This window comes from Carlito syrichta, unplaced genomic scaffold (assembly GCF_000164805.1).
Source record: "Carlito syrichta isolate Samal-C Ts95f unplaced genomic scaffold, Tarsius_syrichta-2.0.1 Scaffold311699, whole genome shotgun sequence".
NCBI classification, from domain to species: domain Eukaryota; kingdom Metazoa; phylum Chordata; class Mammalia; order Primates; family Tarsiidae; genus Carlito; species Carlito syrichta.
In genome coordinates this window covers 25,396-44,091 of record NW_007255795.1, presented here as the reverse complement: position 1 = coordinate 44,091, position 18,696 = coordinate 25,396, and the positions used below count along the sequence as shown (strand labels likewise).

Sequence of the window (18,696 nt, the reverse complement as noted above, 5' to 3'; positions counted from 1 at the left end):
GCTGCGGTGGCCGGGAGCGGCCACTGCACTCCAGTCTGGGCGACAGAGTGAGACTCCAACTCAAAAAAAAAAACAATGGAGACTCAGAAGGGTAAGAGCATAGGGGAGGGTGGGGGTTGAAAGCTACTTCACGGATACAATAAATATTATCTGGGTGATAATTACACTGAAAACCCAGACTTCACTAAGCAATATTAATATATTCACATAATAAAAATGCACTGGTACCACTTAAATTGATACAAATCTTTAAAAAAATAAGAAAATCTGTATTTCCTTGTCATAGGATGAGATGCCAACAAATCATAAATCTTACCTCAGCTTATTAAACAAAACCAGTGCACTGCTTTGTGAAGTCACATTGGTGTCTTCCTATATACCTTCTTCCAATACCTGACACCCCCAAGAGGGTGAGAGACTTGGGAGAGCACATTTTCCTAACGTGCTTCTGATGTCATCTTCAGAATGTCCTGGGAGTGGAACCCAAGCCAGTGCCTGACCTGGTTCATGGCTGGACCAAAGAAGCTCAAGTTTCAATGCCCCGTGGCTCTGAGAATGAACTGCAGTAATGCTTCATGTTTGGGGTGATATAGGCAAATCATGTGCAGGTTGTAGCTATTAGGAAATTCAAGAGCGTAACTGCTCAAGGCAGTCACCCAACAAGGTCATAATATTCAGACATCCGTCTGCTGGCACTGCACCTGCTCCCAATCAGTAATCAGGAGTCGAAATATCACATGTTCCTTAGGAAACTCATGGAATGACACTGGGAATAAGCCAAGAACTGAATCAAGAAGGATAATGGCTCATGTGTGTGTGCATGCACGCGTGCCCACTCATGTAAACTGTAAGAAAACCACATCCTTCAAAAGAAGACAACCATATTTTTGCTTGCATTTTAATACCTTGCCTTTAAAACATACTTATAATTATCAATACAATGAAAAGTGAAGCAATGTAGACCAGGCTATTTTATCTGAAGGCTTTCCAATATTTCTAAGGCCATGATTCACTGTACCAAGAGTTCAAAAGAGCACTAAAGTCCTTTGTGTACCAAATATTAATAATGCCAATAAATATAACCAATCACACAAAGTGCTATTTCAAAGCAATCATCATTACTGTCTTGCTCATAGTGGAGAATGTAGCAAGTTAGCAGTCTCTAAAACATATCTCAAGGCATTGCAACTCAAGTGGAAAGTGTAACAAAAACATGTGCTGGCCAGTTAAGCTGGTATTTAAATGCAGCACTAAAAATGCATTTCACACCCAACTTCATCAATCACCAACCAATCTTACTTTGCATCTTGGCTACCAAAAGAAAATGGGATTTGTTTCACTGAAGAAATATGTCACTGCTTTGCTTGAATTATTAAGCTTCACTATTACAGAGAGAAACAGAGTCAAGAAAAAACAAAAGAAAGAAAATTAGAGCCAGGTTGCCATCTACAGACTGATGTCAGCATTGCTCATTCATGTAACATTTGATATCTGAGAATTAATAAATGTCAGCAATAAAAAAGGGCAAAATGTACAGCTACAATCTTAATTATTTTAAAAAATCAAGATAGTCTATGAAGTCTCTTTTTTCTAATTAAGATGAGAACAGTACATAGGTAAAGAACATTGGATCAAACATTTGCACAAATTAACACATTAGAAAATAATCATAGATATTTGCCCTAACTCTAAAATTTCACATTTTTAAATAAAGCTAAAGAGCTTATTTAACATTGACGTTAAAACAAATTTTAAGTAGAAAGGGTTATGTAGATTTTATCTCTAAAACCAAATTCTTAAGTCTCCACATCCTCCACTTTCATTTTGCTTCAAACACTTATTGCTTTTACCCTTCTAGAGAATAAGAGCCCTCTTGAGACATGAGTATCCAAAAACACGCACTTGGTTCTAATTAGTAAAACAGATGACATTAAAGTAAAAATCAACTTCAGTAATAAATGGATATGAAGACTGAATTAAGTAGTAAGAAAGAAGAGAGAGGCTTTTGATATGACAACCTGGAAAACTTCTCTAGTTGAAGACATCTGATGGGAGATCAATTAAGAAAAAATTCCTCAGTTTTTAAATGTATGGATTTAAGCTAATATGCTTAAACTTATAAACTGACAGTTTAATATAGTGAACGTCACAAAATCTTTTCTCATTTTTCCTAGAAAAAAATTATTTGGGGAAGTCAAGATTCATTTTCCAGGTTATATGTTCTTTCTATCAAGATGAAAAGATAAAAAAATGCTTCATCTAAGCTCTTAAATATGCTTCTAGGTCAATGGTACAAGACTCTTACTGAAAAAAAAAAAAAAATCAATCCCTGAAACAAGGCACCAGCAGTTGCTGCATGTAACAATGAGATCCAGCAGCTGAAAAGTCTATAATCAGTACATTATGAAACCACAATGGACAATATACACTTAAAATGAGCAATTATCTAAAACAACTGCAGGATTCTCTAAAGATAAGGAAAGAACAGCTGAGGGCTTCTGCCTTTTTCTAGCACTTTTAAAATATGACTTGCTTCAGTCTTGAACAGGTTTTTAATATTCTCATGCCTACAGACACAAATGTTGTTGAAAACTACTTGTGAATTTCTATAACAGCAAAAATACTGATAAATCCACTTTTTAATAAAGGTTACTTTCCTAAGAATGAGATATATATATATACAGCCTCTTGTGTTCCCAAGTTTCTACGAATGAGATAACTTGAAAAGATGATTCTTTCATTTCTTCCAAGGGACAACTATTAAATCCAAAGACTTCTTAAAAGTATTCTGGAAGAAGGATTCAAATTTCCATAGACTAATAAGAACTTCACAGAAAATAATCAAATAACATCTTATAAAAGACTTTTAATCAAGTATAACTCATGAATTCTTTTTTCAAGTTGGGGTCCCACTCTGTCACCCATGCTGTAGTGCACTGGCACAATCACAGCTAACAACAACCTTGACCTCCTGGGATCAGGTGATCCTTCCACCTACCTCAGTCTCCTGAGTAGCTGCAATCACAGGTACACACCAACACCAACACACTTGGCTAATTTTTTGTAGAGATGAGGTCTCACCATGTTTCCCAGGCTGGTCTCAAACTCCTGGGTTCAAGCAATCCTCCTACCTTGGCCTCCCAAAATGCTGGGATTAAAGGCGTGAGCCACTGTGCCCAGCCTAACTTATGGAAATTTTAAACAAGTTCTGTTTCTTAGTGGGTATTACAGACCTAACTATTTTATTTCTTCCATAATTGAATGAATGAATACTCATTCATTCAACATTTATGAATGAACACTTAGTTATGATGCTTCATATCTATCATACCAGTGCCAATTGTTGGGGGATTAAAAAAAAACTAGTAAAACATAGCTCAGGGGATATATCTTGGGGACTTCGCAGTATATTGATTAAAGTAAAGCCTTTCTTATTTGTAATGCTCAGGGCACAGCATGTTCTTCAAGGCTAACTTATTTTCTTTGGTTCCTGTCACATAATAGTCACTTAATAAGTATTGGCTGACTGAGTTTTACCCTGGTCACTGAAAAGAACTGTACAAATTTAAAGACAGGCAAAACTTTAGAGATAAATCTTTTTGTTGTTGTTGTTGTTGTTTTGTTTTGTTTAGACAGAGTCTAACTGTGTTGCCCAGGCTAGAGTGTAGTGGCACACTCACCGCCACTGTTGCCTAGACCTAATGGGCTCAGGGGATCCTTCCACCTCAGCTTTCCAAGTAGCTGGAACTACAGTCGTGCACTACTATGCCCGGCTAACTTTTTTGATTTATTGTACAGACAAAGTCTTGCCAAGTTGCCCAGGCTGGTCTCGAACCCCTGAGCTTAAGCAATCCTCTCTTCTCAGCCTCCCAAAGTGCTGGGATTACAGTCTTGAGCCACCACTCCCAGTGAGATATATCTTAATATGAACCCGTATTTTGCAGATCAATAATGAGGCCTAAAAAAGGTTAGGTGAGTTAAGTGCCCAAGGTCAGTAGCAGAACTGGAGCAAAAATCTAGGACTCTTGACTTCCAGATAATCTCCATCATTAAAATCTTTGATGATTTAGACTCCTTTCACTGCTTCTCTGTGGCATTGCTTCATCCATGTACCCTATTCTTTTAACCCAATCTCACACATATTTCTTCTGATTCTTTAATCATCTGTGCAGCTTCCTCTAGGGCCTCACAGGAGTTCAAGCTGTCTCCTCAGCTGTGATACTCACATTGCTGTCATTTGAATGTGACTCTTCACATTCTGAAATAAGCTGGAACTCCCAGTTGGAAGACGATACTCTGTCCATGAATCTGCAACTTGATCCCATCTATCCCCTCCCTGAATGCCCTACCCCGTCCCACTGGTAGGGTGTGTGAGTGGATTCTAGGGCAGGAAAAGAAGGAGTCACTCCACTGGTCTGTTTCCCAGTCACTCTGAGAACATGCTTGGACTGACACAAAAAATCGCCCATCTTCACAAAAACCTAATGTGAAAGTTCACAATTTGTATCACATACTTCCTTAGTTCACCACACTTTTATCTCATACTAATAAAATCTTGGGCTAATGAAAAATTTTTTTAATCTATTTTATATCATCTCTCACTTAGTAGTGCAAAATAAAGCTACACAACTAATTTTGGCACATATGCTACGGTTTATTGGTAAACTTTTGTGTGTGTTTAGTAAAATTAATAAAAACGACTGTTCAGGAAAGGTGATCTGTAACTAAAAGTAAATCATAATGAATGTGGGCAAGAGATACAGACACAAAAAAGAGAGACAAGTATCAACAGTAGTTGGCAAAAATATTAAACAAGTGCTATCAGTAAGAGCAGAGCATGGCAAATTTTATCTTTTTTAAAATAAGACCACTACAAGAAATATTCGACCTTAAAACAAGTGTCCTCATAGCACATCAGCTAATTACAAATAGAAACTGAAGATCAGGTTTGGTATTCACACCTATATTTCCATCACTTTGAGAAGCCGAAGTGGGAGTATTGCTTGAGCCCAGGAGTTCAAGACCATCTAGGCAACATAACAATACCCCATCTCCACAAAAAAAAAAAAAAAAATTAACAGATAGAAACTGAGCATACAAAACAGCAGCATCTCATATACCAAAAGGCTTCTTTGAAAACTAATAGATGACAATAAAGAGTATCTTATGTGGGCCCTAGGAAACAAATGGATCTATTTAAGAATTAAAATTGTATCACAGTCTTAAGAGTAAAATAATTAATAATAACAATATAATGCACTTACCACTGTTTGGAACTGTCTGTTGTGAATTCTTTAACTTTACATTCTGTTTCACTTTTACCAGTTTTTCTGAATTCACATCTTTTTTCCCTTTCCTCTTCGGGGGCTGAGGAGATGAGTTGTCGCTGGATCCAACTGTCGACTTTGATTGGCGATCATTTCCCTAAATAACAAAAGATTAGCCCCTTATTACTGACTAACAAACTTCCAAAGGGATTTCTAGTAAATTCATTTCATTACCTAGTAATAAACAGGGTAGGGGCAGGGGAAGGGAATGGATCCTTCTGATTCTGCAACTGTGTATCTTAATACATTAACTCCAAATCTATCTTCCTATAGGCAGAAGGGTCTAGCAGATGAAAGAGAGTAAAAATAATAGCTCAATATTGTTGAGTATTTCACATGGACCAGGTATTCTATAAAACGGTATTTTGATACAGTCCTTGCTGGCCCTGTGAGATAGGTACCGTTTTCACCTTGCTGTATAGATGCACAATAAGACTTAGAGGGAAGCTTTGACTGGTCTCACAGCCAGTCAGGAGCAGAGCAATTGCCTGAACCCTTGGAAATCTGCCGCCTTAACCATCTTCTCACTCTTGCACCTCTCTGAAGAATCAATGACGTCTATTAGATGAGGAACAGTGACCACTCTGGTTTGATCAGTTAATCTAGAAATACCTTCATAACTAGTTGTCATTGTGAATGTATAGACATCATCATATAAGTACATTCACACTGTGCTTGTAGAAATCCTCCAATATTAATGCATCTGTTGGGAGCTACCGTGGTATCTAAGAATTACAAATCCAGGGCAACACCAGACACAAGAGATTCAGGACCACATGTACCTTCTTATTCCTGAGGGGGTTGTGCTACCTACTTGCCCCTATTCCTGCAAGGCAGCCACGAGCAATCACACCTTCGGCGGTTGCCTCTGGTCCCCATGTGCCTCTTACAGTGAAGACCTTGCAGCTACCAAAAGTGTACTCCTCAGCATCAGAGTGAGGTTCAGTTCCAGTGACCCCTGTCACTGTCCCAGTAGAGCTCCTGAGGAGCTACAGAACAGCCACTACTGTGGGGGCTATTGCAAGGAACAACTGTGCTGATAACCAGCCAAGCTACTACTTGGCTACCACTGCAGTGAGAAACTCCTTCTTTATAAGGCATCCTTGGCAATTAGATACTCAGGTGCTAAACTTACCTGAGTGCATAGGTGTGAGGCTGCAGGTAGTGGAAAGAAAGCAAGTTTTAGAGACCCGAAATACCTGGCTTTGAGCTACTGCTCTGTCACTAATCACCCATGGGACCATGTGCTAACTCCCAATTTCTTTGAGTCTCTGTTTCCTCATCAGTTGAATGGGCTTAATATACCTGCCTTTGGGTCTACCATGAGAATGCAATAGAAAAGCCTATAAAGGAACTAGTACAGTGCCTGATTATGGTGTTTTCTTAATTAGTGTCAAAGTGTTTTCTCCTAGAGCAGAGAGTCAATATCTTTTTCTTAAAAATCATACCAAACTCACACCATATTGAGTATAGTCTTTATGCAACATCTGTACTATGGTAGTGTCTGAAAATAAATGTAGTAATACTAAATATACAAATCTGCCTGGAAAACTATTATAACTGCTCATTTTAAACATTTGTATATTCAGCCATCCGAAAACATTTAAATGGTTCTAGCCATCACCCAATTAGGAATAGAAAAATTCACAGCCTTACAAATGAAGTTATTTATGCTATTTTGTCCTTGCCTACAAGAAAATGAATTATGCATAGCTTTATTAACAGTATGAAAATGTGTCCAAATCTATAACACTTTTGTGTAATTTAATTTCCTATTCCAACTGCAATTTAAACATAGTTTCCATTTAATTATTGCAGTAACTGCAGCCAGAGGTTTCTTTCCTTTTTTTTTTTTTTTTTTTTCTTCAATGATTCTTTCTTAAGAATCTTAAGTTCTGTCATAAAGTGTCTGGCAGAGGAAATAAATATATTATAGTGGAGATTCCAAAATCATCAGCCAAGTCTCATATTCCCATTAATTTTCAGTGGAGTCTTTTCTTCTCAAGATTTTGAAATTACAAAAGCTTTGAATGAGAGAAACAATCCTTTCCAAGAAGTTAGCAGGCCTACTAGGATTTTCAGAGATGCTATGAACTTGTAAGGACTAGAATGGAACCTAATGAATGGGAAAATCCAGAGCTCAGCAAGATCAGTGTTTTACAACTCTCTGGGGCAAGTATTACTCACAAAAGGGGTATAACAAACATCCCCAAAGGTACGGTGGCTCATGCCTATAATCCCAGCACTTTGGGAGGTGGAAGCTAGAGGATTGCCTGAGCCCAGGAGTTTGAGACCAGCCTAGGCAACATAGCAAGACCTCGTCTCTATAATATATGGAAAAATGTGGTGGCACACGTCTGCAGTTCCAGCTGCTTAGAAGGTTGAGGAGAAAGGATGGCCTGATCCCAGGAGGTCAAGGCTGCAGTAGCTTTGATTGTGCCATTGCACTCCAACCTGGGTGACAGAGAGAGACTCTGACTCAGAAAGAAAAAAAAAAAGCATCCCCATTCTGCATGCTGGGGATTGATATAATTTTTACAAATCTCCTCTCTTGTATAATATATGGGAAAGTTCTGACTTATCATATTTCTGATAGAGACACTTGAAAGAGTAATTGTAGAACATTAAGAAAGACCGGCTAATTCAAATAACTACACATGGCAAATATTTGGCAAATGACACTCACTCATGCATTCAATTACTGAGTAATGACTAATTTCTAGGTACTTTGTGAGAAAACGTCAACTAAACTAAGAGAAAGGAAAGACTTGTTTAGTAATTAGAAAGTTGAAAATAGTTTAAATGCTTTTTATTTTTTGTTGTTGTGTTTTTGTTTTTTTGAGACAAGCTCTCACTATATAGCCCAGGCTGGTCTCCCACTCCTGGGCTCAAGCGATTCACCTACCTCAGCCTTCTGAGTAGCTGGGACTAGAGGTGTGCACACCCCCATGCCCAGCTAAATGCTTTTCTTAAAAAAAAGTAAAAGGTTGATTAATCTAAAGTGTTAATAATACAAAAATATACAATAACTTACATATAAATAAATGAATGTTATACAAGTTGTATAAGTAGTATTATCACCATTTTATAAAGGAATTAACTTTCTCAAGGTCTTCTTTTTCTACTGCACTGAAGCTTTCTAATTCACAAAGCACTAAAAACACTTACATAGTATGGTTCCCTAAAACAGCCATCTCAGGAGCAAAAAATTACAACTTTATCTCAAAGTGGAAGGAACGAAAAAGCAGCCTAATATTACAGGGTGTCCTACACAAAAACTGGACCTCATGCAATAGTTCAATCACTGCCCTGCCTTTTGCCTCACATGCATATCAATAGATCTAATAAGAAAAGCAAACCTCTGACTCAAATAAACAAAAAAAATCAAAAAGAGTTCTTCAATTACCCCTCAGTCTACTAAGATTGGGATTGATTTTTTATTAAAGGTTTCCTAGGCTCTTTCCAACAACATCCAATCTACTCAGATTTCTTTCATGAACCACAACAAACCCATTTCCAGCCCCCGTGAAAACATGCCAAAACCATATAGGCCATAAAACATCAAGTTTAAAATAATTCTGTGAGAGGTTTGCCTCACTGAGCAACCTTCATAATGTGTGTATTTCGGCCCAAGAGTTACTATGAGCAGAGGACTGGACTGTGACTCTGGCAGATGTTTCTCTCACTTGTGTGTCTGGTAATAGCAAGAGTGAGAAGTCCTTTTACCTATCCTGTCCCCAGTTTCCTCTGTAACAAAATTGAGTTTTTGAAGAATAAGGAATTCTTATGTTTATCACTTGCTTCACAGTGACTTTGTGATACTTGGAAAGTCAGGTAGCTTTTTGTCAAAACCACAGGAATCATAATATTAAACTACTGACCATAAGGATGTACTAGCCAAATGGCAATAAGGACGACAAAAGATCCTTTAGTCTTTGGCTTTAACTTTCAAAGGTGACTCTAATATTAATCTTCACCACTAGAGGGTGCTTTGATTCTATGTGGTGTCACCTCACATGTAGGAGACAGGCTTTCACAGTTTGGATCTATTTTTCAAACCCAGTGGAACTTAAGACAACTCATTTATACCACTGCATCACTTACATCTAGTGATCTAGACTCACTGGAATTCACTTACATCACTAGGATCACAATTTAAAATTATTCACAATTTGCTGATTTCAGTGGCTCTCCCAGCACTGAATTTGCATAAGGAGTGGCTTCTGGTCCTGAGTTGCACAAGGCATACCGTGGACTATTTTGAAAGGGTCTGCTTGTCCCTCAGAGACCTTGGTTGCCCACACTGCCCCCTACAGCCTGGGGCTCTGCTGACTAACTCATTTATGCTCCAGCAGGGCAGCAGGGTCCCTGTGCTGGCTGGCTGTCCTCTCTCGCGCTCTCTCTCTCTCTCTCTCTCTCCCTCCCTCCCTCCCTCCCTCTCTCTCTCTCTCTCTCTCTCTCTCTCTCTCTCTCTCTCTCTCTCTCTCTCTCTCTCTCTGTCTCTGTCTCTCTCTCTCTCTCAGGGTCCCTGTGCTGGCTGGCTGTCCTTTCTCTCTCTCTCTCCTCTCTCTCAGTTCTATCAAGATCCCTCCCACATTGCCTTCTTTATGCAATGGAGCAATTCCTAGGAAGCTTCATGGGAAAAATAAATTTCTGAAACTCTAGATCTATGTCCCCTTTGATAAGCGTCATGTGCGCTCAGGATGTTTCCTCACTGATTTTGCAGTGGTCCCTAAAGTTGGAAGCTTAGCTCTCTCCACACAGTCCCCTTCACTCACGCCCCTCCTCTCAGTGCCAGGCAGCTAATGATCTATAAAATTCATAAATTCTCCAGGGAGCCAATTAACTAAAGGAAAGGAGTAAATTAATCCTTCTGTTAAAAATTGAGCTTGTGACATTGGGTTTACTGGTATAAGATACCATCTCCGGGAGGCTCACTGCCAGACATTCACACATCCCCTCATCAGGTTTAGTGAGAGCCTACTAGACGCCCAGCACTGTGCTAGGGGCTATTCTCTTCTACTCAAATGGAACCTTCTAAGAGAGACTTCCCAACCACTCAGCTGAAATAGGATCCTCTCTCACGTTCTCTTCCCATATCTTAATGTATTTTTCTTCAAGCTTACCCCGATTGATATTTGATATATTGTGTATTTGATTGTCTCTTGCCCTAGAATGAAACCTCCGTACATTTAGTGTTTTAGAATCTTTTGAGCTGAAAACACTAGAACAGTGACCGAGGCATAATATGCAGTCAATAAATAGTTGTTGGAGCTGGGCTCGGTGGCTCAGCCTGTAATCCTGTGCCTTTGGGAGGTTGAGGTGAGTGGATTGCCTGAGCCCGCGGGTTTGAGACCTGCCTGGGCAGCGAGACCTCATCTCTACAATAAATCAAAAAATCAGCCGGGCTTGGTAGCACGCGCCTGTAATTCCAGCTACTCGGAAGGCTGAGGCAGAAGGATCGCCGGAGCACAGCAGGTGAGGCTGTGGTGGCCGGGAGCAGCCACTGCACTCCAGTCTGGGTGATAGAGTGAGACTCCAACTCAAAAAAAAAAAAAAAAAAAAGTTGTTGGATGAATGATCAATCAATGGCAACATACTCACAGAAAAGTCATAATTGACATCCATTCCCCTTGCGGCCACCCATCCAAGTCACTTGCATCACATGCCTGAACTCACGCCAGCCCACTGCCTCCTGCTTCTATTCTTGCCCCAATCCACTTATCTTCTCTATAGATACGAAGGCCAGAATGAGCTTTTAAAAACGTAAATCAAATTGCATGGGCCCGCAGGTTCAAGACCCGCCTGGGCAACTTGGTGAAACCTCATCTCTATAATAAATCAAAAAATCAGCCGGGCATGGTAGCGCATGCCTGTAGTTCCAGCTACTCGGAAGGCTGAGGCGGAAGGATCGCCGGAGCCCAGCAGGGTGAGGCTGCGGTGGCCGGGAGTGGCCACTGCACTCCAGTCTGGGTGACAGAGTGAGATTCCAACGCAAAAAAAAATAAAAAATAAAAAATAAATAAATAAATAAAAACATTAATCAAATTATATCATTCCATTTCTATAACCCTCAAATGGTGCCCTATCAAGGAACAGAATTCAAATTCCTAGTATGCCTACATGATTGGACCCTGCCTGCCTCTCCAATTTCAGTTCCAACCACTCGGACCTTCTCTCTGCCTTCCTCACATGCCAGGCTCCTTACCAAAGGCCTGTGTGACTTTGTTTTCTCTGCCTTAAGTGCTGTTTTCCCCTGCTTCATCCCTGCGTGATTAGCTTCTTTATATCATTAAGGCCTCAGTTTCAGAGAATTTTTTTAAACTTTTAGTTGAAGTCTCACTCTGTTGCCCAGGCTTGAGTGTAATGGCACAATCGTGGCCCACCATAGCCTCGACCTCCTGAGTGCAGGTGATCCTTCTGCCTCAGCCTCCCAAGTAGCTAGGACCACAGACATATGCCACCACACCGGGTATTTTTTTTTTTTTTTTTTTTTTTTGTAGAGACCAGGTCTTGCTATGTTGCTCAGACTTGTCTTGAACTCCTGGGCTCAAGCATTCCTCCCACCTCAGTCTCCTAAAGTGTGGAATTGCATGCCTGAGCCACCATATTTGGCCAGAGAATTTTATATAAATTAGGGTCCTATCTCATTTTCTTTTCCTCATTGTGTTTATCGCTATCTTAAATTATTTGGACATTTGTTTACTAGTTGATTGTCTACTCCCATTCTTCCCACCCACCCCACACACATACCCATACACAGATACATGCACTAGAATGAAAGCGCCATGAGGTCTGAGTTCTTGTCTATCTACCTCGGTGCCTAGAGTAATGGCTGGCACTTAGTAAGTCCTCAAAAAAATACATGTTGAATGAATGACTGATGGTGTGCATAAATACAGAGTGTTGAAGGAACATTGTGAAGAGAGGGACAAACTCTGCTATCATCTTCGCTTTCTAAGTTATAGCAGAGAAATATTTTGATAATTTTGAGTCTTTGCTTTCTATGGGATGGTATATACCTTGTAACTTCGAGTCTTTGTTTAAAGGTTACTTCCTCAATGATAGCTCTCCTGACACACATACCTAACTCTGCTAGTTCCTTCATTTTTATCATACTTCGTAATGATAAATTGATTTGTGGAATCATTGTTTAACCTTTGTCTCCTCAAGTAGACCATGAGCATCAGAGGGAAAATCATGTCTTTTTGATCATCGCTGTCTCCCTGGGGTTTAGTACCATTCTAGACATATGAAAAATTCAATCATCGTTAGATGAACCAGTATTCACAGCACAGATTCTGAAAAACTTCCAAACAAATGAACAAGAAAGAAAATTGCATGTGTGTATCAGCACATGTATTTTAAAGCAGAGAAGACGTTACACATTTTAATAAAATACTTAGATTTTCAAATTTCAGAATAGCAAGCACATATTTCCAAAGTTCAGTAATTGTGAATGCAAATAGTTGGGTCATGATCTTGGCCCTGACATCAACTTTCCCTCGACCTGGGGTCAGTTATTCAATTACACTGGGTCTCTGTTTAACCATCATCCCTCCAGCTGTACTGTGAGAATTAATGAGCTAATATTTGCATGGTATGCAGAAGGAATTCTGCTACAAAGTCCTAAAGAAAAAAAATACAATTCCCAGCCGCGCATGATGGCTCATGCCTGTAATTCAAGCACTTCGTGAGGTTGAGGCAGAAGGATAGCTCAAAGCCAGGAGTTTGCTGGAAGCCTGGGCATCATAGTGAGATCCTATCTCTACAAAAAAAAGTTATATTTTTAAATTAAAAAAATTCAATTTCTAAACCCTAAATCCATGAGTTTTATTTTGCTTTATATTGGCTAAAATATATTTTTCAGGTACTCTTCTGCTCACTCCTCTTCATCTCTACACCAGTGAAGTTAGGACGCCTCAAGCCTGGGCTCTCTGTAGTTCTCACTGCATTACCTGCCTCTGAGCTCCCCTCATCCATTCTCTCACTCTATGGCACCAACAAGGCTTGCTCTGTGCAGCTGCGCTGGGGGGATGGAGCACCGCAGTGATGCCAACTCTGCTCTTCAACTAGGACCATTATCTGGATGGTCAAATCTACAACTTGAGCCCTGATGGCCTCATTAGGCCTTGACTCTGCCATTTACAACTGCTTGCCACACACATTCTACTGGGTTTTGTGATGACACTTCCAATTCAACATGTTTGAAATTAAGCAGGTCATTATTTGCTCTGAAATGGTAGCCTTCTTAGCCATAAGGCTATCATTTTCTCAGTCATCCACCTCAAAAACCTGCAGGTACCTTTGGCTCCAACCCCATGTATCTAATCCACCACCAACCACTATCCAATCACCAACCAAGTCCTCTGTTTCCTCATGAACAATAACCTCATGAACAATAACACTTCCTGCTACCTCTGCCACCTCCCTAGTCTAGGCTCCTATCACCTTATACCAAGGTGATTGCAATGTCTCCTGACCAACCCAACTTACTTGTGGACTCTCACCACATTCAGTTTGCTTATTTATTTAATGTGTTTTTTGAGACAAAGTCTTGTTCTGTCACCTAGCCTGAAGTGCACTGGGACGATCATAGTTCACTAAACCTCCAACTCTTGAGCTCAAGCAGTTCTCCCACCTTGGCCTCCCATGCTGTTAGGACTGTAGGCACATGCCACCATGCCCAGCTAATTTCTTTTCTTTTTCTTTTTTTTTTTTTTTTTTTGATTTGGAGTCTCAATCTGTTGCCCAGGTTGGAGTGCAGTAGCACACTCATGGCCACCCCAGCATTAACCTACTGGGTTCCAGTGATCCTTCCACCTCAGCCTTCCAAGTAGCCGAAACTACAGGTGCACATTACCACGCCCAGCTAATTTTGTACTTATTGTAGAGACAAAGTCTTGCCAAGTTGCCTGGGCTAGTCTCGAACCCGACAGGCTCAGGCAATCCACTTGGCTCGGCCTCCCAAAGTGCTGGGATTACAGGCTGAGACACCGAACCTGGCCTTTTGTTGTTGCTGTTGTAAAAGCAAGGTTTCACTATGTTGCCCACGCTGGTCTCAGACTCCTGGCTTCAAGAAATCCCCCTGCCTTAGCCTCCCAAAGTGTTGGGATTACAGGTATAAGCTACCACACCTGGCCACGTTCAGTCTTTCTACACCTAAAAGATCTGATATTCCTAAAATGTAATCGGTTTAACATTTTCACCTCTCAGAAGCTCTCATGGAACTAGATAAAGACTAGATTTTTCATTGATGTTCAAGGTCATATAAAACTTGCCACTGCCTGCCATTCCAGGCACATCACCCTCTATACCATGATGGACCCTCTCTCATTGTCCCCAGGATCGGAAGTAGGAGCTCTGGACAGGCCATGTACACTCAATCCCTCCCTTGCCATTTATTCAATGGCAGCCTTTGGACATGTCACTTCTGCCCTTTGCACTTCCTTTTCTCATTTCCTTTGAAAATGCAAATCACAAAGGTCCCTGCCTCAAGGAGTCAGGATTAAATAAATCACTCCTGTAAAGAGCTTGGCATCCAGCCCCCGAGTGTTCAGCAGGTATCAGCCAGTGTGATTGCGTCTCTTTGTGGCCATGTCTGCTCCTTTCCTTACACTGTCCCTTCCATCTGAAGTCCCTTTCCCCTCATCCACCTTTACCCAAATCTTAACCGTAATGGGTCCTCAAAGGCACAGCTCAAATGCAACTTCCTCTGTGAACCCCTGCTGAGGCACATCAATTCCTTCTCTCCCTCTCACGGTTACTAGTCTCACCACATATTTGGTGTTTAGTTTCAGCACATGTGTTTCCTTTTCAAGCTATCTTCTTTATTTCAATTACATTAATAAGTTGTTTGAATGAAAGAGCTTTGTCATAAATAGTACAAAAGTCTCAGCAAATGAGTGGTTAATGAATGTCTGTTATGCTGAGCTCAGCACTACTTTTCACACAAAATTCTTTTTCTTTTTTTTTTTTCAAGAATTTCACATGATATAACAAAGAGGAGTAGGGGAGATCTAAATCATTAGGAGACAGTATTCATTACCCAGCAATCACTTACCTTACAAAATACCAAAATAGAAATGTTGCCTAGTTAATACAAGATGTGGGTGGGTGGTGTCTAATCTGTTCTGATCTCAACTTGTCAGGCAGTTCAGTCAAAGGGGAAGAAAGAGAGGCCTCCGCCAGAAAGATCTGCTGAAGAAATACTCTAGCATGACAGGAAACACCCCAACAAGGGTGTATAGATTAAGAAATGCTTGCAACCATTCCCACAGAATAGGTATTTAGTCAATGTTTGCTGAATTAACAAAAAGAAAGAAAAAGAAAGAAAGAAAGAAAGAAAGAAAGAAAGAAAGAAAGAAAGGAAAGAAAAGAAAGAAAGAAAGGCAGGAAGGAAGGAAGGAAGGAAGAAAAAGAAAGGAAGAAAGAAAGAAAGAAAAGAAAGATAGATGGAAAAGATTTTGTTGGGGAATTAAATATTTAGAATGTTTATCAATCTTTTAGCGGAATATAACTGAGGAGTCCCATTTTCTTTCCAAAATTTCCTTTTTTAGTCTTTGTCAGACATGGAAATCTAGACTGGATGATGATTGATGAGGTACTTATAGTTTCTATGCACCACTGCCCAAATTTCAAGCATAATATAAATTATATCAGGTGCTCATACAGGGAAAAAATATTTGAGACATATATCCTAAAAATGTTAGCTGTCTTTTAGGACCTTAATTGTAATGTTAAAGTCCTAGTGTTGCTTCACATAATTTTTTATATACCACATGGCAGCTAAGTTTTATTTCCTTGAACTTAATTGAAACCCAAAGGACAGCCTTTCTGTATCATATAAAAATAAAGAACATTAATGAAGAAATCATCTGATACTTACACTCCCTTTACACTTTCTGGATCCTACAATAGGAGGTAGTGAAGACACTTTCTGACTGTGGAAACAAATGACAATTTAAAAATCTGAATGTTATTTGCAAACAATATATAATGCGATATAATTGTTATCCCAACCTGTTGACTGTTTACTGACATCTGTGTTTTATAAAAGGTACCATGTACTTTCCCAATTTCACATAGGCTACCATAAAAATTCCAAATTTTAGTTCAAAAGATTTTTAATGTTTTCTTGTATAAAATTTTAATTAATGCTTATAAATAAATTTATAGTACCACCTTAAATTTTTTACAGCATTTTTATTCCAGTCTCAATGTTTATTACTTGCAGATCAAAAAAAATCATCACCCAATCTGAGTAACGATTTTGCCAGACTGAGTTGAAAGCAATAAATTTCTATTGTTTTTATAATGTCTACCTCTTGTTGGAAAACAGAATAGTAAAACACTGGCATATGCATTCAAGGAGTTATTTTTTTTCTTTTTTCTTTTTTTTTGAGTCGGGGTCTCACTCTGTCACACAGGCTAGAGTGCAGTGGCACAATCATGGCTACCTCAGCTTCGACCTGCTGGGCTCAGGCGATCCTTCTACCTCAGCCTCCTGAGTAGTTGGGACTACAGCACACACCTCCATGCACAGCTAATGTTTTGAATTTTTTGTAGAGCCGTGGCCTTGCGATGTTGCCTAGGTTGGTCTTGAACTTCTGGGCTAAAGTAATCCTCCCGCCTTGGCCTCCCTAAATGCTAGGATTACAGGCATGAGCTACTGCGCCTGGCCACGTTTTCAAACCAGTTATTCTCACCAAAAAATAAAAAATTATTTTAGAACATAAGAATAAATGGTCTTGCAGATGTATGCATTATTAGAAAAAGACCAATCTTGAGAGACAACCGAACCTTTCCAAAAATAGGACACATATTTAAAGGCAATTCTTACTAATTTTGTATAAGAAAAGTCAACATGAGTTAGTTTTCTTATTACCATCAAGTACACACTGTAGTTCACAGCAGGTTAATCCAGGGATGCTCAGCAGAAATGGTTAAAGGATTTGATTTCATGGATAGGTAAGGATGGTTAGCAATAAGTCTGCTGGTAAATAATTCTAAAGTGCTGGAAACCCATGTGCTCTTGCGTAGTTCAAACATGACCACTAAAATTCCATTTCATCTATTACTTATTTAGAAACTCTCAGTCAGCCTCTCGCCATCCAGCTACACAAGTTGGGAATTAATAGAAAGCACATTGGTAACATTCTGCTTTAGCTCTTCAGAGGACAACCACAAAAGGTTTGGTTTCCATCAGTAAGGTGGTCATACAAACTCTGTGAAAAGCGAGAGAGCATGTTCTTCGGGAACCATGAACAGGCTGAGAGGTAGGGTGTCAGGGACCAGAGTTCTTTATACCTAGCTCTGCCATGTTATCTACTCAGCTGAAAGAAAGCATCCTTCACAAATACATGACATTTCACAGAGAAAGCCATTCACAGTGCACTGTGTATAATTAAATGTGTAATCCTTAAAATCTTCCATGTCTTAACTCTGCACCTAGTCTCTCGATTGGTTTGCATAAGCAGAATTATATTGTTTTTATGTTTTACAATTATTATTAAAAGGAGTGTAGACGGGCTCAGTGGCTCAGTCTGTAACTCTAGCACTTTGGGAAGCCAAGGCGAGTGGATTGCCCAAGCCTGCAGGTTCAAGACCCACCCAGGCAACTTGGCAAGACCTCGTCTCTATAATTTAAAAAAAAAAAAAAAACTAGCCGGGCATGGTAGTGCACGCCAGTAGTTCTAGTCATTTGGAAGGCTGAGGCGGAAGGATCACCAGAGTTCAGCAGGTTGAGGCTGCAGTGGCCGGGTGCGTGCCACTGCACTCCAGTCAGGAAGACACAGTGAGACTCAAACTCAAAAAAATTTTTCTTTTAAAGGAGTGTAAAATGCTATAGTTTTTGTTTGTTTGTTTGTTTGTTTGTTTTTACACCCTTGAATGTTTCTATCCAAACAACTTGAAAAATTATTTGATCTAGCTACTGTTAAGACACTAAAACTTTTAATAATATTTGCTGGAGAGAAGCTCACGGCCCTGTATCTTCTTCATAAAAACAAAACTTGCTCTCAATCTCCCATCATGGCACTAAAACAAAATCAATATATATAATGCACGCTTTCTATTTTAAGTGATAAATAAGATCATCAATCACATAACATATAATGGTGGTCAGCAAAAGAACCAATGCTATTTCAAATGATAACTAATGCATAAGAAGTGAGTAAATAAGAATGAAGATTTACCCATAAGGCCTTCTCATTGTTGTCTTGTCAAAAAGTAATTCACCATAAGGCAGTTTCTTAAATTTATCTCTGCCGACAGCCACATAAAACTGCCCATTCTCCAGCTCTGCCCCACTCTCAACAAGTTTTCCTCCTAAAGTATAAAGTCTGTGAAAACATGAACGCCAACAATT

The 18,696-nt window shown here is 39.6% G+C and overlaps 1 protein-coding gene across 1 annotated transcript in view; it reads right to left on the bottom strand.

Moving 5' to 3' along the window:
* Positions 1 to 18,696, bottom strand: part of DCDC2 (doublecortin domain containing 2) — a 127,739-nt gene that overhangs the window by 89,835 nt on the left and 19,208 nt on the right. Inside the window, exons 4-6 of the mRNA XM_008068951.2 lie at positions 18,524 to 18,670; positions 16,216 to 16,270; positions 5,265 to 5,424 (exon numbers count right to left, since the gene is read on the bottom strand). Coding sequence (XP_008067142.2) covers positions 5,265 to 5,424; positions 16,216 to 16,270; positions 18,524 to 18,670 — 362 coding nt within the window. The remainder of the gene's footprint in view (positions 1 to 5,264; positions 5,425 to 16,215; positions 16,271 to 18,523; positions 18,671 to 18,696) is intronic.